General features: G+C 45.1%; 1 protein-coding gene and 9 non-coding genes across 10 annotated transcripts in view; 9 read left to right on the top strand and 1 right to left on the bottom strand.

Moving 5' to 3' along the window:
* The window catches only part of DNAJC5B (DnaJ heat shock protein family (Hsp40) member C5 beta), a 31,468-nt gene extending 10,043 nt beyond the window's left edge, over nucleotides 1-21,425 (bottom strand). The window contains exons 1-2 of the mRNA XM_027748215.1: nucleotides 21,319-21,425; nucleotides 231-444 (exon numbers count right to left, since the gene is read on the bottom strand). Of these exons, the coding sequence (XP_027604016.1) occupies nucleotides 231-444; nucleotides 21,319-21,425 (321 nt within the window). The remainder of the gene's footprint in view (nucleotides 1-230; nucleotides 445-21,318) is intronic.
* TRNAA-AGC lies at nucleotides 4,054-4,126 on the top strand. The gene has a single exon. It is a non-coding gene; the product is annotated as a tRNA-Ala (tRNA).
* TRNAY-GUA lies at nucleotides 4,818-4,906 on the top strand. The gene is given in 2 exon segments: nucleotides 4,818-4,854; nucleotides 4,871-4,906. It is a non-coding gene; the product is annotated as a tRNA-Tyr (tRNA).
* On the top strand, nucleotides 7,343-7,431 carry TRNAY-GUA. The gene is given in 2 exon segments: nucleotides 7,343-7,379; nucleotides 7,396-7,431. It is a non-coding gene; the product is annotated as a tRNA-Tyr (tRNA).
* On the top strand, nucleotides 7,745-7,817 carry TRNAA-AGC. Its single transcript has one exon. It is a non-coding gene; the product is annotated as a tRNA-Ala (tRNA).
* On the top strand, nucleotides 9,867-9,955 carry TRNAY-GUA. The gene is given in 2 exon segments: nucleotides 9,867-9,903; nucleotides 9,920-9,955. It is a non-coding gene; the product is annotated as a tRNA-Tyr (tRNA).
* On the top strand, nucleotides 11,139-11,227 carry TRNAY-GUA. The gene is given in 2 exon segments: nucleotides 11,139-11,175; nucleotides 11,192-11,227. It is a non-coding gene; the product is annotated as a tRNA-Tyr (tRNA).
* On the top strand, nucleotides 14,221-14,309 carry TRNAY-GUA. Its single transcript is given in 2 exon segments — nucleotides 14,221-14,257; nucleotides 14,274-14,309. It is a non-coding gene; the product is annotated as a tRNA-Tyr (tRNA).
* TRNAA-AGC lies at nucleotides 17,297-17,369 on the top strand. Its single transcript has one exon. It is a non-coding gene; the product is annotated as a tRNA-Ala (tRNA).
* On the top strand, nucleotides 18,071-18,159 carry TRNAY-GUA. Its single transcript is given in 2 exon segments — nucleotides 18,071-18,107; nucleotides 18,124-18,159. It is a non-coding gene; the product is annotated as a tRNA-Tyr (tRNA).
* Nucleotides 21,426-21,839: the final 414 nt, after the last annotated feature.

Below are 21,839 nucleotides of genomic sequence, written 5' to 3'. Positions count from 1 at the left end.
CCAAGTAAAAAACGACTTTCTATATTAGCACTAGTCTAAGCTTACATTACATTCTGCCTCTGTCGATTTTCCAGATAATGTTGCTTTTTTAAATTTTTAGTAGCAGTTTAGAGTCTGATCCTATTATTTGTTAAGCCTGTAGAGAAACCATGTTTTTCAATGGGTCCTTGTGTATGTAATTGTCCATGTGCATTGTAACATTTGATTTCCAACAGAAAATAACAGATTACCTTTGCCCACCAGCTTGAGAGCATGAAGTAGGTGTTGACATTTTCCTCACCAAACTGTTCCGCCACATAGAGCCCTAACGATCCATATTTGTCATATATATTTCTCTTGGACAGATCAGTCAGGGTTGCGTGAGCATTGTTGATCTCTTTAAATTTTTCTGCAGCCTCTGGATTGTCTGGATTCTTGTCAGGATGGTATTTCAGAGCCAGTTTTCTTAAACATGAAAAACAAATAAACAAAAAAACAGAGGGAAAATAAGTCTTCTGTATATGTGCATATATACAGACACAAAACCCTATCAAAAATATTTTAATATAGATATAACAATTCTGAACAGTGTGTTCAGGCTTCTTTTTTCCAGCTCTGATGTACTCAGTGGAAGAAAAGTGACACAAAGGGGTTGAACATGAAAGTTTTGATAAAAGAGGTGTTTCTATTACACTGAGAATGAACTTTGTGTATTGATACCTAGTCAGCTACTGTGTTAAAGGAGATGGTGATACATGCTGAAAGCACAGATTGCAGCATGATAATAATTCACAGGCATTTGTTGCATTATGATTGCCAACTCATTTGCATAATTTAGCAGGTTTCAACAAAGATAAAGATTTTTTAAAGGTTGTTTAAAAACATGATGATTACACTGTTTATCCAGGCAACATTATTTTCTTTATGGCAAAGAAAATTCTGTATTAAATTGCCCATTTATAATAACTATATTAAAATTTTGTAAACAGTGTCTGTGTTTGTAGAAGCCCAGACGGTGATGATGGAAAACACAGTTAGGAGTTGCAATAGAAGGAAAGCATCTTTCTGAAGCACAAGGTGGAAAAGCATAATGAGTTAACCCTGGTTTCTAGTGCCTGTCTTCAGGCCTAATTTCCCACTGCTGCACTTCTGAGTCGGTCCTTAAAGCAGTGGAAGATGACTGTCATAGGATCATAGAATGGTCAGGGTTGGAAGGGACCTTAAATATCACCTAGTTCCAGACCCCCCATGATGAGCAGGGACATCTTCCACTAGATCATGTTGCTTAAAGCCCCATCCAGCCTGGCTTTGAACACTTCCAGAGATGGAGCATCCACAAATTCTCTGGGGAACCTGTTTCAGTTCCTCACCACCCTCACAGTATAGAATGTCTTCCTAATATCTAATCTGAACATACTCTCTTTTAATTTAAAGCCATTAGCCCTTGTCCTATCACTACATGCCCTTGTGAAAAGTCCCTTTCCAGCTGTCTTGCTTTAGGTACTGAAAGGTGCTCTAAGGTCTCCCCAGAGCCTTCTCTTCTTCAGGCTGACTCTCTCACTCTGTCTCCATAGGAGAGGTACTCCAGCCCTCTGGTCATCTTCATGTCCTTCCTCTGGACTTGCTCCAGCAGGTTCATGTTCTTATGTTGGGGTCCCCAGAGCAAAATGCAGTACTCCAGGGAGGTGGTGGATTCACCGTCCCTGAAGGTTTTTAAAGATGAAACTGGATGTGGCGCTTAGTGCCATGATCTAGTAACCACAGTGGTGTTGGATCAAGGGCTGGACTTGTTGGTCTCGGAGCTCTTTTCCAACCTGGTTGATTCTATGATTCTACGATTCCATGTGAGGTCTCATGAGAGTATAGTGTCAACTAGTTTGGGCTGTTCATGCTGGTGGGAAGCCTTTGCTAGGACAGGGCTGGATACTGCCTTTTTCCCCTGACTGTACTCAGCGCTATGGCATCCAAAGACAGGTATAGTTTGAAAGGTACCGTGTGTGACTGTTGGCTCACAGTGCTGAGGAAGCACAGCATAGAGGAGGAAGAGTTTGCTTCCAGCCATATTGAAGCGCTGGCAGTGTGAGCTGACGCACACTTGCAAAACAAGCATAAACAGAAGTGTTTCTTTTCAGAAATCACCACTCACTTTGAAGAATCGGAAATAAGATTTTTCCGTGACATTAATTTAATGACTAGTGCTGACCTCTAGTGGCCTCAAAAGTCATTTAGTAGTATTTTAAACTGATTCAATCACAAGTCAAGCTATGATGCATTTTGTAAATATTATCTCTGAGTGTTTCAGGAGCCAGCCACGACTGCTACGAGCAAAAATACTTGTGGTGCGAAGGGAGTGTGCTTACACTTCCTCTAACAAATTTAACCTCAGAGTGGCGTCCTACTTGATTTTCCTCTGAACTCCCAGTACAGGATATTCCTTCAGTAAAATGTAACTGCTTTGCTCCTGATGACAGTTCCCACCTGGAAGACATTCTGCCGATATCAAGACTGATAAGAGCCTGGGAACAGCCTCTGCCAACAATCTCTTCAGTTCTGCTGAACTCAAGTCATAGAACCATAGGTTATAAATAACTCCTTAAACATGTCTCTAATAGCATGAAGGGGATCACATTCAATCATATTTAATATACCATTCATATTGTACCTTAAACTTAAATTTTTGGTCATGTTTAACATGTGCCCTAAACATAATAAAACATGAAACATAAGAACTGGAAAAGCAAGCTAAATCATGCATAACTAATGACATTATGTGCCATCCAAGTATTTAAGCAAATTATGCAATTTACCCTGTTTTTCTTAGCTGAAAACAAACCCCAGCAATTAGAATTAGGACCAAAAAAAGGAAGGAAGAGATATTACTTTCAAAACCCATGTGTGTTGCAGGCATTTGATAAGCAATTGCCAGCCTTTCTTTCTTTTTCCACAGACCCAAAGACATCTGTCCTCCCCATGTCTCAAACAATCTCATAAAAAATAAGAATTTGAACAGAACGTAGCTTTGAAAAGATGAAAAACCTAAGTTGCACACTCACTTTGCTTAGAATGTTTTCAGACTACTAACAGGATTACTTTCAAAAATTAACAAAAGATGTCATACGTTCTTATGTTGATTTGGGAAAACTGTCTTGACTACAAATAGTACATTACCAAACCAACTCTCTGCACACTGAGATAACATATACTAACTGGTGATGATTTAGTAACAGGAAAGAGATCTAGATACTGGTACTGCAATTCGTATGAGTGAGAAAAACGATTCTGTTAGGTACAACTGAAGAAACAATAAAAGTAAGGACAAGAACTATGTGACATAGAGTATCAGCTAAAGAAATTTCCCTGTGGGTCCCTGGAAAAATTATATTCCTAGTTACGTGATAAGCAGCATTCATTATGAAAAAAATAGAAGAATACAAAATAATGGAAAGTAAATGAACACAGGAGTTTGCTGGCTACTTCCTACGCCAAAACCATGGATTTATGTCCATTCATATTTTTCTCATGGTGAATGGCATTCTCCTTCACCACCTTAGGATCACTGCCCGCTGCAGCCCTCCACAGCAGCAAGCAATGTGATGTGTTTGGGAGATAAAAATGACAACAAGCAGAAAAACAGCTATTGGACAAGATGGATAGGGCACTCATGGAAATGAAGTCAGTGAAATAAGCTTAAGATCTCTGTCAGAGGGACACTTAGGCTGAGAGATCAGCCTGGTGATATCAGACCAGACTCTGATAAAGGGGTAGGTCTGATGAGGGTACATCTGGGTGGAGGTAGCAATATTTTGAAGACAGGAAAGTATGTTGTATAAGGTAAAATGTTTCAATGTTATGGAGTATAAGAGAATGTCAGCAACAGGTTCCATGCTTCCTTCACCAGCTCAGCTGGTAGAGTGGGTGACTTCAGGTTCCTTGACATTGCCATCATTAGGTTCCTAGTTTAGCTCAAAGGAGTGTCCTTTTGGCTCTGGCACAGACACTGCAGTGCTTTTGGGGCATCCTGAATCAGTGGTGAGTGTCTCTGAGGGGTGGGGCTCTCAGGCAGAGCTGCAGGGTGGGGAATTAGCTCAAGTGGTAGAGCGCTCGCTTAGCATGTGAGAGGCAGCGGGATCGATGCCCGCATTCTCCAATGCTTTTCATTCCCATGGCCTGGACACAGGGCCCTTTGGTGGGATCCCTCTGTCCACTGGGGGCTGTGGGGAGATTTATGGTGTGCCCAGATTTACAAAAGACAAGAACATCCGGGGCTGTATCAAAAGCACTACGGGCAGTTTGACAGAAGAAATGTCTTTGCTTGACAGTTCTCAAATATCAAGCCCAGTACAGAAAACAAATCCATGAAATGGAGCAACCTCAGTGGAGGGCCACCAAGGATCCCAAAGAATGGAGATTTCTCTTTAAGGATGGGCTGAGGAGAGTGAGCATATTCAGCTTGGAGAAAGAGAGATTCAGAGGACTTGCACATGACCTTCTATTGCTTAGGTGTAGGTTATGGAACAGTTTTGCTTAGTTTGATGCTTGAGCAGAGGGCAGAAGACAGCAGAGTGAAAGGGAATGAAGGGAAGTTGCAGAAGGATATGGGTAAGCTCTGTGTGGTAGTGAGGAGAGTCCAGCTATCGCTGATGTCCAAGGAACCAGGGAGTGGTTCTGTTTGTGGCTTGCATGATTGATGGGCTAAAGGGATTGAGCAAGGTGTTGTGATGTTGGAGTTGAGTCTGTCTGAAGCAGGATGTTGTAAGAGAGGCATGATGCTGTGCCATGGCTGTGCAAGTGCTGGATGAGTGTGTGATGGGTGAGGCAGTGGTCATGGCCCTGTGCTTCCTTCGATAGCTCAGCTGGTAGAGCGGAGGACTGTAGGCTCCCTTACACGGCCATCCTTAGGTCGCTGGTTCAACTCCGGCTCGAAGGAGTGTCCTTTTGGCTCTGGCCCAGATCCTGTGGCACTGCTGTGTTTTCGGCCCTATCCAGATGCCTTCCCTTCAAAGGGCTGTCCAACATGAGCTCTTACCTCAGTTTGGGAAGATGATCAGACAAGACATTTCTGGATGAACCAGAACCCAGTAAATTGTGGGTTTGAGCACTGGTGTTGTCTGGGATCACTACCAGTAGGAACCTTATTGGTTGAGTTGGTGGTGGTGTGAGAATGAGGCTAAGAGAAGCCCAGGCTTTGGATGCAAGACATCTTGAGTCAGGGGTGGGTGCCTGCAAGGGGAGAGGCCCTCAGGCAGAGCTGCAGGGTGGGGAATTAGCTCAAGTGGTAGAGCGCTCGCTTAGCATGTGAGAGGCAGCGGGATCAATGTCCACATTCTCCAATGCTTTTCCTTCCCCTTGCCTGGACACAGGGCCCTTTGGCAGGGGTCCCTCTGGTGCTGTTGGGAGCTATTTGCACCTGGGCTGCACAGAAAACAACAGCACCCAGGGCTGTATCAGGAGCAGAAAGGGCTGTGGTTTTGGGTACTTTAATCTTCTTCTTTACTTGGGATTTGATCAATATCCATGCTCATCTTTATGCATCCTCAAGTGAAGTCCTCAATGATTGAGAAAAGCAAAATATAAACCTAATTTTTAAATATGGTAAAAAAGGTGACTCTGGGAACCACCAAGCAGTGAGATTCACCTTGCTCAGGTCACAGAACAGATCCTTCTGGAAGATATGTCAAGACATGTGAAGACAGGGAGGTGTTTAGAGACAACCAACATGCCTTCATCAAGGGCAAATTATGACTGACTAATGTAGTCAGTCCTAATCTAGTCTAGGCCTTCTACAATGGACCGATTGCATCAGTGGCCAAGGGATGAGCTACGGATGTCGTCTACCTTCTGTAAGGCCTTTGATGTTATTCTACACAACATCCTTGTCACTAAATTGGGGACATAAGGTTTTGATGAATGGACTGTTCAATGAATAAGGAATGGGCTGGATGGCCACATCCAGCTGTAGTCAACTGCTCAATGTCCAGGTGAAACCAGTATCAAGTGTTGTCCCTTGAGGGTCTGTATTGGGACCAATACTATTTAATATCTTTGTCAAGGATATAGAGAGCAGGATTGAGTGCATTCTCAGCAAGTTTACAGATGACAAGGGGAGTGATAGAGTTCATATGCTTGAAGGCAGAGGTTCCATCCAGAGGGACCTTAAAAGAGTTGAGGAGTGGGTCCATGTGAACTTCATTAAGTTAAACAAGGCCAAGTGCAAGGTCCTGCACCTGGGTGAGGGCAGAATCAATACACATTGGGGGAGAAATGGATTGAGAGCAGCTCTGTGGAGAAGTAGCGGGTGCTGGTGAATGAAAAACTGGACATGAGCTGACATTGTACCCTTGCAGTCCAGAAAGTAAACCATATCCTGGGCTGCATCAAAAGAAGCATGGCCAGCAGGCTGAGGAAGGTGATTCTGCTCCTGTATTCCACTCTTGTAAGACCACACCTGGAATTCTGTGTCCAGCCATGGGTTGGTTCCCCAGCACATGGGGAAAGATGTGGACCTATTAGAGCTGGTCCAGAACAGGGCCACGAGATTGACTGAGGGGATGGAACATTGCCCTGTGAAGATAGGCTGAGAGAGATGGGGTTGTTCAGTCTGGAGAAGAGAAGAGAGACCTTCTCTTCAGGGACACCTTATAGCAGCCTTTCAATTGATAAAAAGGGCTTATGAGAAAGACGGAGAGGCTTTTTAGCAGGCCTTGTAGTGAGGGAACAAGAGGAAAAGGTTTTAAACAAAAGAGGGTAGATTTAGATTACATAAAAAGAAATTATTTATGATGAGGGTAGTAAGATACTGGAACAGATTTCCCAGAGAACTTGTAGACACCCCATCCCTGCCATGGCTACTCTCACATATATCTGTGGCTTTGTGCCCTAATCTAGGAGCTCTACTTACATTCAGCTCTTTTTCCATGCTACACCACAGGAGTCTTGGTCTCTAGCTGAGTTGTGGCCATAGCTTTGAATATATTCAGTCACAAAGACCCTTGATGCATATGTGGATGTGCAGATGGATGTTGTGGCTTGACCTCAGCCCTCGCTTGTCAGTCTGGACCTGCCTGGCACTCACTGGACTTGACCATCACGCTGACCTCTACAGTGACTTCCTTGTTTGCAGTTGTCCCTTCCTGGCTGTGACAGTGCTGCCTTCTCTGACCTCTCATCTGGAGTGAGCCACCATGGCTGGGTCTGTCTTGATTTGGTGTTGTGCACCTCAGATGTTCTGGGCAGCATGGGTCTAAGGCAAGTCTTTCTTTTTTTCCTTCTGGGCAGTGTCATGCAGGTATGTGTGAAGTGGTATGAGAGCTGAATGGTTGGGTGAGTGTGTGATGGGTGAGGCAGTGGTCATGGCCCTGTGCTTCCTTCGATAGCTCAGCTGGTAGAGCGGAGGACTGTAGGCTCCCTTCCACGGCCATCCTTAGGTCGCTGGTTCAACTCCGGCTTGAAGGAGTGTCCTTTTGGCTCTGGCCCAGATCCTGCGGCACCGCTGTGTTTTTGGCCCTGTTCAGAGGGCAGTCCAGCCTTGATCTCTTGCCTCAGTTTGGGAAGTTGACCAACCATGGCATTTTTGGTTGAGCCCTTGGTGAGAGATGGTGGTTCTGAGTCCTGGAATTGTCTGGGGTCACATCCAGCAGGAAAATGAGTGAGTCGATGGTGGTGTAAGAGTGAGGTCAACAGAACATCCAGGCCTCAGGAGTAGGGCAGCCTGAGTCAGAGACGGATGTCTGAGAGGGGAGAGGCCCTCAGAGAGAATCTACAGGGTGGGGAATTAGCTCAAGTGGTAGAGCGCTCGCTTAGCATGCGAGAGGCAGCGGGATCGATGCCCGCATTCTCCAGTGCTTTTCAGTCCGCTTGCCTGGACACAGGGATTTTTGGCAGGGGCCCATGTCATATGGAGGCAGTGAGACCTTGTCATGCACTGCAAAGAGGAGAACAGCATCCAGGACTATGGTCATGGCACCATGGGCTGTGACTGGAAGGAACAGATTCTCCCACTTTCTTCTGAGTATGATCAATGGGATCCAGAACATTGTGCCCATCTTTGGGCCCCCATGAATAAGACATTGACCAAGTGCAACAGCCTTAGAATAAGACCACCAGGACACTTGTTAGCACCTGCCCTTTGAGGAGAGGCCATTGAATGTGGCCTTGTGCAGATCCTGAATAAGAAAGGACTGTGGGGGAGATAAGCAAGCACTTATCAGAATGCCTATCAAGAAGTTATTGATTCAAGAATTAGGCCTTTTACTGTGGTTATTGGTGGAGGAATAAAACACAACAGGCCACAGTTGAAGCAGGACAGGTCCCATTTTTTTTCTCTCCTGTGAGAAACTGAAAAACTAAAAAAGCTAATATCTCAGACACTTGGCAGAAGAGAAAAGGAGTGTTTCCATGCTAACAAGATAAGGTGTAGTTAGCATCTTGTGATGCAGGATAGCACTTTTCTGGGACCAGCTTCCTTATCTTGGATAACTATCTCCAAAACCAAGTTTTAGACAATATTTCACTTGTCTCTCTGGCAGGGGGGAGGGGGATCAAAACCATGAGACTCCCCTAACCCCCTTCTGAAAAGCTTGAGAATAACAAAATGTGTATGAGAGAGGACCAGTCAATAATAGTGCAACTGAGAGGGGCAGGGTGTGCACCCACCATCCAAAGGAACCAAACCAGAGACAGCGCTGGAAGTCTGGGTGGTGGTCCGGACCTTTTCCTCTATCTCTATCTTCCTATCTTTCCTTCTTCTTCTCTTCCTCTCCTTACTAGTTTAAATTGCTGCTGCCAGGTGCTGTTCAGAGAAGTTCAATTCAGAAAAGTTTAAAACACTGTTCTGCCATGGGCTGTTTAGAAAAGTTTAAATTGATGCTGCCATAAATGAAACTTTGTAATTGATCATTTGGAGTTGTTTTGCCTTAATTTAGCCCAAGGGTATCCTGAACACTGATTGTGTCAGAGTGAGCAGTCCAGGACTGCTCTCTAGGGACCTGACATTTTATGGCTATCCCAGAACAAGTGGTCCAGGATGACCCTCTCAGTAGCTGACCTCAGGTCAGCCAGGTAGGAGAAGAAGATTGTCCAGGAGTCCTGTGCAGTCTCCATGCTTGGAGGTTGGCATGATCTGAGTGGTTGAAGTCTTGAGCAAGACACTGAGACCCCTAATCTGGGGCTGCTTGGAGGAGAAGGTATACATCGAGATGCCCTGAGGACTCACTCAAGCTGAATGCTTTGAGAACACAATCACGGATGGAGAGCAGGGAGTGGACCCTGATGGTCCACCAATAATCTCTGCTGGTGGAGTGGAGGACTGCCAGTTCTCTTGCATGGTAACCATTATATCTCATCCAGGCATCAAGTACCTGAATAGGTCTGAATGGCCCTGACCTGCCTCACATGGGGTCTTCACCTCCACCCATTATCAGAGGAGCTCTCTTTATGTTCACCTCTGGGCCTTCACTCTCTTTCCGTGCTCTTTCTAGCTCAGTTATGGCCACAGCCATAGCAATATCAAGCCAGAGAGACCTTGGATCCAGATCTGATGTGCAGATGAATCTCCTACATTGACCTAAGCCCTGGCTTGTCAATCTGGACCTGACTGTCAGTCACTGGACATGATCATCACTCTGACCTGTGCAGTGACTTCCTTGCTTGCAGCTGTCCCTGTCTTGCCGTGATGATAACGCCATCTGTTCTGGATGCTCACTTGGAGAGAGCCTCCATGGCTGGGCCTGTCCTGGTGAGGAGCTGTAGGCCTGACAGACGATGTGATCCAAGGCAAGTCTTTCTTATTTCCTGCAAAAGAGAGTCATGAAGACACGTGGGAGTGGTGTGAGAGCTGAATGGTTGGATGAGTGTGTGATGAGTGTTTGAGGTGTCCAGGTCACATGTTTCCTTCGATAGCTCAGCTGGTAGAGCGGAGGACTGTAGGCTCCCTTCCACGGCCATCCTTAGGTCGCTGGTTCAACTCCGGCTCGAAGGAGTGTCCTTTTGGCTCTGGCCCAGATCCTGTGGCACGGCTGCCTGTTGGCCCTGCCCAGGTTGCTCCTGTTCAAGGTTAGCCCAGCATTGAACTGTTTCACTTGATGGGGGAGATGAAGCAGTTTTCGGTTAACACTGGGCAGGGGATGGTAGAACCTGAGCACTGGGACTTTAAGGGATCACCTCCAGCAATAAAGTGAGTGGGTGAATTGGTGGTGTGAGAGTGAGGTCATTTGGGGGCCCAGCTTTGGGTGCAAGGTGTCTTGAGTCAGAGTGGGTGTCTGTGAGGGGAGAGGACTTCAGGCAGAGCCTTGCAGAGTGGGTAATTAGGTCAAGTGGTAGAGCGCTTGCTCAGCATGTGAGAGGCAGCAGGATCAATGCCTGCATTCTCCTACGCTTTTAATTCCCCTTGCCTGCATACAAGGCCTTTTGCCAGGGGCTGTGGATGCTCGCAGTATACGCAGAATACAAAGAGTAGGAGACCATCCAGGTCTGCAGTAAGAGTTTCATAGGCAGTTTAACAGAGGTTTCTCCCTCTTTGCTTGAAGGCATCAAATGTCATCTCAAGTACTGTGTCCAATTTTGAGATCCCTTATGCAGAAAAGACATCAATGAAATAGATGTGGCCCTCTAGAAATGGCCCTCTAGAGGGCCACCAGGAATTTTCTGTAGAGGGAAGATCAATGAAATTCAGCAATCTCAGTGGAGGGCCACCAAGAATCTCAAGGCATGGATGATTTCTCTGTGTGGATGGACTGAGGAAAGTGGGTATGATCAGGCTGGAGAAAAGGAGATTCAAAGTATGACTGTATGACATTCTGTATGACCTTCAGGCTTGCAGAAGGTTATGGAATAGAGGAAAGGCTATATATTTGTTTGATGCTTGACCAGAGGGCAAAAGACAGCAGAGTGAAAGGGAATGAAGGGAAGATGCAACCAGATATAGGTAAGCTCTGTTTGAGGAGAGTCCAGCTGTAGAAGATGAAATCCAAGGAACTTCTGGAATGGTTCTGTTTGTGGTTTGCATGATAGGATGGGCTAAAGGGATTGAGCAAGGTGTTGTGATGTTGGAGTTGAGTCTGTTTGAAGCAGGATGTTGTAACAGAGGCATGATGCTGTGCCATGGCTGTGGAAGTGCTGGATGAGTGTGTGATGGGCGAGGCAGTGGGTATAGCCCTGTGCTTCCTTCGATAGCTCACCTGGTAGAGCGGAGGACTGTAGGCTCCCTTCCACGGCCATCCTTAGGTCGCTGGTTCAACTCCGGCTCGAAGGAGTGTCTTTTGGCTCTGGCCCCAGACACTGCTGCACCGCTGACTTTTGGCCCTATCCAGTGCATCCCCTTCAAATGTCTGTCCAAGCTTTGGGACATTCCTTTTGCAAGAGAAAACAACCAGCAAAGGCTGCCCAGGGTGAGCCCTGGGCAGGGGATAGTGGTCCTAAGATTTGTCTTGTAAGGGGGCATCTTCAGCAAGAAAGTCAAGGGCAAGTGGGTGGTAGTGTGAGAGCAATGCCAATAGCAGGCCCAGGCTTTGGGTGCAGGGCATCCCAAATCAAAGGTGGGTACCTGGGAGAGGAGATAACCTGAGGTAGAGCTGCAGGGTGGGGAATTAGCTCAAATGGTAGAGCGCTCGCTTAGCATGTGAGAGGCAGCGGGATCGATGCCCGCATTCTCCAACACTTTTCCTTCCCCTTGCCTAGACACAGGGTCCTTCGGTGAGGTTTCCTTGTCCTCTGGAGGCTGTGGGAAGCTTGCATCAAACCTAGGCAGCATAGTAGATGACAGCATCCCAGGCTTCTCTGACAGCATCAAGGCCTCTGGATTGAGGGAAAGTATTCTGTGACTTTCCTCATTATCTGATAGATGGCATTTAGAGTAGTATACCTGTTATAAATACATTTTGTCTGGGAGAGAGTTAATTTTCTTCCTAATACCTATGTTTTGGATTTAGAGTGTGAATAATATTGAAAACACACTGATGTTATAGTTGTTGCTAAGCAAAGTTTACGCTAAGTCAAGGACTTTTCAGCTTCTGACACCACATCACCAGTGAGGAGACTGGGGGCACAAGAAGCTAGGAGGCACAGCTGAGACAGGTGAACATTCCATACCATGTCATATCATGTTCAACATATAAACTCGAGGGAAAGATGGCTGGGGGCCACTGCTTGGAAAATGGCTGTCTAGGCATCATTCAGCAAATGTAGAAAGATTATGTTGTACATCACTTGTTTTGTATGTTCTAATTCTGTTATTATTATTGACATTTCCCCTTCCTTTTCTGTCCTGTTTTTCTCAACCCACAAATTTTCCTTTTGCTTCCAGTTCTCTCCATCTCTCATGCAGGATGGAGCGTTTGACTGACTGTGTGGTGTTCAACGGCCTGCTGGGTTAAACCATGACAGCTCTTTTTGGTGCCCAGCATGGGGCTCAAAGGGTTTAGATAATGACAAATCTGACCAGAGTATGTTAAAACAAATTTGTTGTAAGCATTCATCATTTAGTTTAATAGTAGTTGGTCCCAATGTTGATTTATTTGCTTTCAGAGGTGTTAAGTCTGTTCTCAGAGTTGCCTTATATGTTCATCTTACTTGCCGTATATGTTCCCTGTTTTGCTGTTTATCACCTCTGGGGACTGGGTTAAGGTTATCATGTCGTACTTTGTAACACTGGCTTATGATATGATAAAATCAATAGTTGTGAAACTAATCTGGTATTTGTAATCAAGTATTGCTGTTTTCTCTGTACTTCTAGAGCCATCTATTGGAAACTATTCCTAATTACATCCTTTACCTTTCCGCCCCGGAGAGCCAACCTATGGGGCAGACACCTTCCTCCATCTTCCCCTTATCCTTCAGGCTAATTACAATAGCTCTTGAGAACTGAATATTGTCAGGATGTTCAAACCGGTATGTTCCTGTTGTTAGATCTCCTGATTGTATTTCAGGCCTTGTTTAGGCTCAAACAACTATTTAAGAATACCAGTCAGATATCTGCCCTGAGGCTGAACAGTTCTGAGTGGCAGGATGTGTGTGGACAAGTGCCTAAGACAGAGGGCATCTCTAACATTTTGGAATTTCACTCCTGAACAAGTGCAGAATCCTGAAAAACTAGTAAAATATTTGGGAAAAGGATGCTATTGCCCTGGTAATTCCAGAGAGAAACAAATGGCTGCAATGTGCTGGGGCCTGGCTCAGGCCTAGCAAGCCCTGTTCAGCACTATTCAGTAACGTCAAGGAGAAGAGAAGGTCTTTGTATCTGACAACAAAATGACAGGCACTTTGGCTATCCCAGTCCCAGTGACAGACACTGCATGTGAACCGAAGAACCAACCTGTACTAATAACAGTTGCCCCTACACACAAGAAGAAGTATTGGAAGTAGAAGTCAAGTCTTTTAATAAGGGATGAAGGAGCTTCTTCTAGGAGTGAACAGGAGGAAGAAGTGGACAATGCAGAGTACTCCAAAGCAGGGCCATTACAAGAACAAAAGGAGGAAGAGAGGAAGCTGCTGAAAGTGGAGGAGGAAAAGGAAGAACTCACAAATGAGGTGGTTACTCAATCCATGAATTTTACCTCTTTTATTTTTCCCCAGTTTTCTTCCTCATCCCACTGCAGGGGAGGTAGGGAGGGAGCAACTATGTGATGTTTAACTACCTGTGAAGTAAAGACATGACAGTGCCCAACTTTGTGCCTCTGCGTAGAAGGCACACATGAACCAAGTGCAGTGACCAGGCCACCAGGACACTTGAGAGCAAGTGATCGCATGTACAGGAAAAACATTAGTGAATGGAAAAATGTTAGTGAAGGGCTACAAAGAATCTCAAGGAATAGAGGAATTTGTCTTTGTGGAAGAGCCAAGAACAGTAAGAATGTTCAGACTATAGAAGTAATCTGAAGGCTTACACATGTTCTTCATGCTTGTAGGAGATTACAGAGTAAAGGAAATGCTATCCTTTGTCTGATGCTTGAGCAGAGGGCAGAAGACAGCAGAGTGAAAGGGAATGAAGGGAAGTTGCAGAAGGATATGGGTAAGCTCTGTGTGGTAGTGAGGAGAGTCCAGCTATCGCTGATGTCCAAGGAACCAGGGAGTGGTTCTGTTTGTGGCTTGCATGATTGATGGGCTAAAGGGATTGATCAAGGTGTTGTGATGTTGGAGTTGAGTCTGTCTGAAGCAGGATGTTGTAAGAGAGGCATGATGCTGTGCCATGGCTGTGGAAGTGCTGGATGAGTGTGTGATGGGTGAGGCAGTGGTCATGGCCCTGTGCTTCCTTCGATAGCTCAGCTGGTAGAGCGGAGGACTGTAGGCTCCCTTCCACGGCCATCCTTAGGTCGCTGGTTCAACTCCGGCTCGAAGGAGTGTCCTTTTGGCTCTGGCCCAGATCCTGTGGCACTGTTGAGTTTTTGGCCCTGCCCCAGTGGCTCTCTTTCAAAGGGCTGCCCAGCCTTGAGCTCTTGCCTGACTTTGGGAAGAGAAACAGTCAAGGCAGACTTGGTTGAACCCTGGGCTGGACGATGGTGGTCCTGATCACTAGTGTTTTTCATGGCCACCTCCAGCAGGAAAGTGAGTGGGGAGGTGATGGTGTGAGAGCAATGCAAATGGGAGGCCTAGGCTTTGGGTGCAGGGCATCCTGAATCAGGGTGGGTGCCTGTGAAGGGAGAGGCCCTCAGGCAGAGCTGAGGGATGGGGAATTAGCTCAAGTGGTAGAGCGCTCGCTTAGCATGAGAGAGGCAGTGGGATCGGTGCCTACATTCTCCAAAACTTTTCCTTCCTCTTGCCTGGACACAGGGCCCTTTGGTGGGAGTCCCATGTCCCCTAAGAGATGTGGGAGATTTATGATGTGCCCTGGATTTACAGAGGGCAAGGACACCCAGGGCTGTGTCAAGAGCACTACAGCAGTTCAACAATGGAACTGACTTTCTCTCTCTTTGCTTGACAGATCACAGAATCATAGAATAGCTAAGGTTGAAAATGACCTTTAAGATAATCAAGTCCTACCATCAACCCAGCACTACCACCTGATTCATCATTAAATCATGTCTTCAAGTGCCATAGTGACATATTTTTTAACACTTGCAGGGACGGTGACTCCACCAATTCCCTGGGCAGACTGTTGCAATACTTTACAACTGTTTCCATGAAAATTTTTTCCTAATCTAAACCTCTTCTGGTGCAACTTGTGGCCTTTTCCAAATTGCATCCCCAGTACTGTAAAAGACACCAATGAAGTGGAGGAACTTCAGTGGAGGGCCACCAAGTATCTCAAGGAATGGAGAGATTCCTCTTTGAGGATGGGCTGAGGAGAGTGAGAAAGTTCAACTTGGAGAAAGAGAGAATCAGAGGTCTTGTTCACCACCCTCCAGCATACACGAGTAGAGGAGTGTCTGTATATTTGTCTGGTTCTTGACTGGAGAGCTAAAGACAGCACAGTGAAAGGGAATAAAGGAAAGTCGCAGCAGGATATGGGTAAGATCTGTTCGGCCGTGAGGAGAGTCTAGCTGTAGAAGATGATGTCCAAGAAGCTTGTGGAGTGTTTCTTTTTTGTGGGTTTTGCATGATTTGATGGGCTAAAGGGATTGAGCAAGGTGTTGTGATGTTGGAGCTGAGTCTGTTTGAAGCAGGATGTTGTAACAGAGGCATGATGCTGTGCCTAAAGCCATGCTGTGGCTGTGGAAGTGCTGGATGAGTGTGTGATGGGTGAGGTAGTGGTCATGGCCCTGTGCTTCCTTCGATAGCTCACCTGGTAGAGCGGAGGACTGTAGGCCATCCTTAGATTGCTAGTTCAATTCCGGCTCGAAGGAATGTCCTTTTGGCTCTGGCCTAGGTCCTGCGGCACCGCTGACTTCTGGCCCTGCCAAAGTGGCCTCTTTTCAAGAGCTCTCCACTGCTGAGCTCTGATCTTTAGTCGTGAAGACAACCAGACAAGATATTTTGGGGGAGAACTCTGGTCAGGGAGTTGTGGTCTTGACCACTGATTTTATTTGGGGTCACATATAGAAGGAATGTTGTTTGTGGTATGAGAGTAGGATGATGGAATGCCCAGGCTTTGGGTGCAGGGCATCCCGAATCAGGGGTAGGTGTCTGGGAGGGGAGAGGACCCTCAGGCAGAGTTGTGGGATGGGGAATTAGCTCAAGTGGTAGAGTGCTCGCTTAGCATGCAAGAGGGAGTGGGATTGATGCCCGCATTCTCCAGTGCTCCATTTTCATGTGTCCCATTGCCTAGACACAAGGTCCTTTTCCAGGGGTCCTGTGTCCTCTTGGGGCCTTGAGTGCTTGCAGCCTACCCACAGTACAAAGAGTAGGAGAACATCCAATTCTGCATTAATAGCAGCATGGCCAATCTAACAGGGAACCTTGTTTTTTCCCACTTTCCTTGATAGATGGAAAATGTCATCTCAATTAATGTGTCCAGTTTTGAGATCCTGTGTACTGGAAAGACATTAATGAAATGGAGCAACTTCAGAAGAGGACCACCAAAAATCTCAAGGAATGGAGGGATTCCTCTAGGTGGATGGGTCAAGGACAATGGGAATGTTCACCCTGGGGAAAGAGAGGTTTGGAGGGCTTACACATGACCTTCCAGTTTGTAGGAATAAAGCAATGACTCTCCTTTCATGTGGTACTTGACCAGAGGGCAAAAGACTGCACAGTGAAAGGGAATGGAGGGAAGTTGTAGCAGGATATAGATAAGCTCTATTTGGCTGTGAGGAGAGTTCAGCTGTAGATGATATCCAAGGAGCTTGTGGAGCTTTCTGTTTGTGGTTTGTATGATTTGACATGCAAAAGGGATTGAGTAAGGTGTTGTGATTTTGGAGCTGGGGCTGCTTGAAGTTTGAAGCAGGATGTTAGAATAGAAGCAAGATGGTGTGCAGTGGCGAGGGAAGTGCTGGATGAGTGTGTGATGGGTGAGTTAGTGAGCATGGCCCTGTGTTTCCTTTGATAGCTCAGCTGGTACAGTGGAGGACTGTAGGCTCCCTTGCACAGCCATCCTTAGGTTGCTGGTTCAACTCTGGCTTGAAGGAGTGTCCTTTTGGAGGGTCCTTTTGGCCCAGATCCTGCTGTGCTGCTGCCTTTTTGGCTCTTTCCAGGTGAATTACCTTCAAAGGCTACTCAGCTGTGAGCTCTTGCCTGAGTTTAGGAAGATGACCAACCAAGGAAATTTTGGGGTGAACTGTAAGATGGGGATGGTGCTTCTGAGCACTAAGGTTGTAAGGGGCACCTCAAACAGAAAAGTGAGTGGATGAGCTGGTGGTGGTCTGAGAGCAATGCCAATGTGGGTGCAGGGCCTCCTGAATCAGTGGTGAGTGTCTCTGAGGGGTGAGGCTCTCAGGTAGAGCTGCAGGGTGGGGAATTAGCTCAAGTGGTAGAGCGCTCGCTTAGCATGTGAGAGGCAGCGGGATCGATGCCCGCATTCTCCAATGCTTTTCATTCCCATGGCCTGGACACAGGACCCTTTGGTGGGATCCCTCTGTCCACTGGGGGCTGTGGGGAGATTTATGGTGTGCCCAGATTTACAAAAGACAAGAACATCCGGGGCTGTATCAAAAGCACTACGGGCAGTTTGACAGAAGAACTGATTTTCTCTGTCTTTGCTTGACAGTTCTCAAATATCAAACCCAGTACAGAAAACAAATCCATGAAATGGAGCAACCTCAGTGGAGGGCCACCAAGGATCCCAAAGAATGGAGATTTCTCTTTAAGGATGGGCTGAGGAGAGTGAGCATATTCAGCTTGGAGAAAGAGAGATTCAGAGGACTTGCACATGACCTTCTATTGCTTAGGTGTAGGTTATGGAACAGTTTTGCTTAGTTTGATGCTTGAGCAGAGGGCAGAAGACAGCAGAGTGAAAGGGAATGAAGAGAAGTTGCAGAAGGATATGGGTAAGCTCTGCGTGGTAGTGAGGAGAGTCCAGCTATCGCTGATGTCCAAGGAACCAGGGAGTGGTTCTGTTTGTGGCTTGCATGATTGATGGGCTAAAGGGATTGATCAAGGTGTTGTGATGTTGGAGGTGTGGCAGTTTGAAGCAGGATGTTGTAAGAGAGGCATGATGCTGTGCCATGGCTGTGGAAGTGCTGGATGAGTGTGTGATGGGTGAGGCAGTGGTCATGGCCCTGTGCTTCCTTCGATAGCTCAGCTGGTAGAGCGGAGGACTGTAGGCTCCCTTCCACGGCCATCCTTAGGTCGCTGGTTCAACTCCGGCTCGAAGGAGTGTCCTTTTAGCTCTGGCCCAGATCCTGTGGCACTGCTGTGTTTTTGGCCCTGCCCAGGTGGCTCCTCTTCAATGGTTGCCCAGCCTTGAGCTCTTGCCTCAGTTTAGGAATACAACTGGACAAGCAGTTTGGAGTGAACCCTGGGCTGGAGATGTTGGTCCTGACCACCAGAGTTGTCTGCACCTCCTGCGGGAAAGTGAGGGGGGTGGGGTGGTGTGAGAGCAACGCCAGTGGGAGGCCCAGGCTTTGGGTGCAGGGCATCCTTAATCAGGGGTAGCTGCATGGGAGGGGAGAGGCCCTCAGGCAGAGCTGAAGGATGGGGAATTAGCTCAAGTGGTAGAGCACTCGCTTAGCATGTGAGAGGCAGCGGGATCGATGCCCGCATTCTCCAAAGTTTTTAATTCCCATTACCTGGACTCATAGGTGTCCTTTGTCCTCTTGGGTCTGTGGGGAGCCTCTGTTGTACCCAAAGACTGCATCAGGAGTAGCATAGGTCATTGGCATAGGCAAAACATTATCCCTCCTTGTTTGGCAGTAATTAAATGCCATTCAGAGTACTTCACATATTTCCTAATAAATTTCTTAATCACCATTATACTCTGTCACAGAGGTATCAACCTGTTGGAGCAAGTCCAGAGGAGGGACACCAAGTTAATTAGAGGAATGGAGCTCCTCTCCTATGAGGAAAGGCTAAGAGAAGCAGTATTATTCAGCCTGTAAAAGAGAAGCTTTCAGGGTGACCTAACTGGGATCTTCCAGTACCTAGAGGGCCTACAAGAGAGCTGAAGAGGGACCTTTGACAAGGGTATGCAGTGATAGGACAAGGGGGAATGGCTATAGACTGAAAGAGGCTAAGTTTAGATTAGATATTAGGAAGAAATTCTTAACTGTGAGGGTGGTGAGACACTGGAACAGGTTGCCCAGAGAAGCTGTGGATGCCCCGTCCCTGGAAGTGTTCAAAGCCAGACTGGATGAGGCTCTGAGCAACCTGGTATAGTGAAAGGTGTCCCTGCCCAGGACAGAGGAATGGAACTAGATGATATTTAAGGTCCCTTCCAACCCAAATCACTCTATGATTTTTTTTGCAAATAGTCTATAAAACAGGATCTTTTGAAACTTCTGAAGAAAAGAAATCCAGTATCTTTATGCATATTACTTCACTGTCAGACTGGAAAGCAGAAGTCAAAGTACAGTTCAGGTTATTATGCCAAAAAAAGATTCTAAAGATTATTTTTGTATGGTATTGAAGATAAACAGACCTCCTTTGAAATTCTGCTGATTAGAAACCTATTAGCTTTACTCTTTGATAAATTAGATTGTGTCAAACTCCAAATAAAAGCACAGAGAGGTACATCTGTCATGTTTATTAAAAAGTAAATTTTGCCCCGGGCTGTAGTAGTATGATTAATAGTGACTTAATTAATAATGGCAGGAAACTCAGAATCAGGTATTGCTGGTTTTATACCTTGTACTAAAGAATACCAGTTCAGTAGCAGATTTTTGGATTAGCATAAATTAAAAGATAATTAAAGCAAATCTATGAGACTGACTCATCATTTTATCTTGCAAATATTTACAGCTACTCCATTAAAAGTGAATCCCTCTGACATTTCCACTTTAGTCAGAAGCAGCCTTTTTTTTTCTCTAATTACTAATAGAGATGGAGAAAGCACCACTGTCAGTTTTGCCACAGATCACTATGTAAATCATCTGTATTCATGTTCAGCACTAAATAAAGTTAATTTCTTTCTACTTTCTTCCATGACAACTCTCTCCATTGGGGATCAAAGAAGGCCTACTTTACAGAAAATTAGATGTAAAAGCAACAGGAAGACATGAGGTTTGTTACAAAGTATAGTTTCTGCAGCCAGGCTATACTACAAGGACACAGAAGGTGCAAGTCATGAGTGAATTTGATAATGTAGTAAGCTTTTTCCCCAGTGGTATGATTAAGCAAGAGAACAGAACAATGGGATGTCAACAGTTTTCCTTCCATTGTGTGAAAAGTTTGGACAGTCACTACTTCTGCCTCCACGGGCAGAAAGGAACAGAAAGGGGAGAAATGAATTTGTTCAAAAACATGGAGGACAGAGTTCTGGCAAAATTCAAGCTAAGCAATGACACAAGTAGACCTATTTCATAACCCCTTTCTGAGTTCAAATATATTCTTACATTTCATAGGAAAAGCAAGCCACATTAAAGTTTAACTGGCAATACAGTGCAACCAACAACACCCAGAATGATGCTGTAATAAAAGCTTTACAATATTTCTTAAACCTGAAAGTACATGTCTGATATATTTCACTGCCAATACAATTTATTTCACTCATGACATTTAAAGTTCTTTCTCTTTCAACAGCAGCCAAACAGATTTAGGAGCAAAATGACCCATAAAATCTTCTGGTCTTACTTCTAGGTCTTGTTACATTTCACCACTAAAATATTTTTCACCATTTTGGTAACTTGTCTTTGGGTAAAATTTGTCTTCATGTCCTCTCTTCTTTTTCAATAGAGAAACTACTGTTTTCTGTGCCATATTTTTCAGTAGTTGGTTACACTCACAATTAAAACCATGTACCTTTTTCAGCTCAAATAATTTTCAAATTCCAAGCATTGGTTTTGGTTATGCCTGCCTTCATAAAGTGAAGAACCCTCTTACACTTAGCAATTTTCCCTTTCAAGGATATTGCACGCTATAATCAAATAATCTGTTGGTCTTCTTTTTTTTTTCTGACAAGATAAATGAATCGAACTCTTTATATCTCTGACTCTACTTCTCAAATTATCATTATAGCACTTTTTTGCATTGGCTTTACGTTTCAACATACTTCAGGAAAAAGCTGTTATAAAACAAGAACTGGGTGCAATATTCGAAGACTGTGCTTCACAAGCACAGCCTGTGTTAGTTTATCCTAACAGTCTGACCTCTCATGCAGTTAGATTAAAACATTTCAGATAAAGCACAGATTGTTTGTGGGATGAAATCAATAGATTCACATTGCATCATCATGGATTCTTTTCAGGCTCACAGGTAAAAAAGAAAGAAAAGATTGTTGCAATGAATGTCTACAGCACAGGTAATTCAAAAAGTTACCTGGTATAATCATGCCAGACACATAAGCATTTTTAGACCTGTTGCAAAGCACACTTTACATACCTGTAGGACTTCTTAATCTCATCATGTGTTGCTCCTTTTTCTAGTGCCAGGATTTCATATAATGCTTCACCTGATGTTGACAAAGCACGTTGCCTTTGTTCAGCCATGTTGGCAGTGCATTACCAAAGCTGCCAATGTAAAATATAATTTAAAACACCAGGGACTGCAAGTATATATGGATAGTATTTCTTATCATTCATTTTAATAGCTTTTTATGAAGCAGTAACCGGCTAAAAATACATGAAAATGAATCTAGATTAAAATCTCCTCTTAATTATCCTCTGTCCTTCAAGATATTTTACAATTAGAAAAATATGAGAAAATGGAAAAGCCAAAGAACAGAAGCTTTTGTTTTAGTACCACTGTTCATACTAAAGGTTTGATGTTGCTGTCACTGAATTGATTGCCTAAATTTGCTTCAGCATTAATAACCGAACATTATATTCCCACCTAGTTTTATCTGTGATTGTTTATGTCTCTCTCTATTAACTCTATAGTGTGCTCACTATGACTGCATTCCT

This window comes from Pipra filicauda, unplaced genomic scaffold (genome assembly GCF_003945595.2).
Source record: "Pipra filicauda isolate LSUMZ 115617 unplaced genomic scaffold, ASM394559v2 scaffold138_size1969278_pilon, whole genome shotgun sequence".
Lineage (NCBI taxonomy): Eukaryota > Metazoa > Chordata > Aves > Passeriformes > Pipridae > Pipra > Pipra filicauda.
The sequence above is the reverse complement of the archived record's forward strand: the minus strand, read 5'-3'. Positions and strand labels throughout refer to the sequence as shown.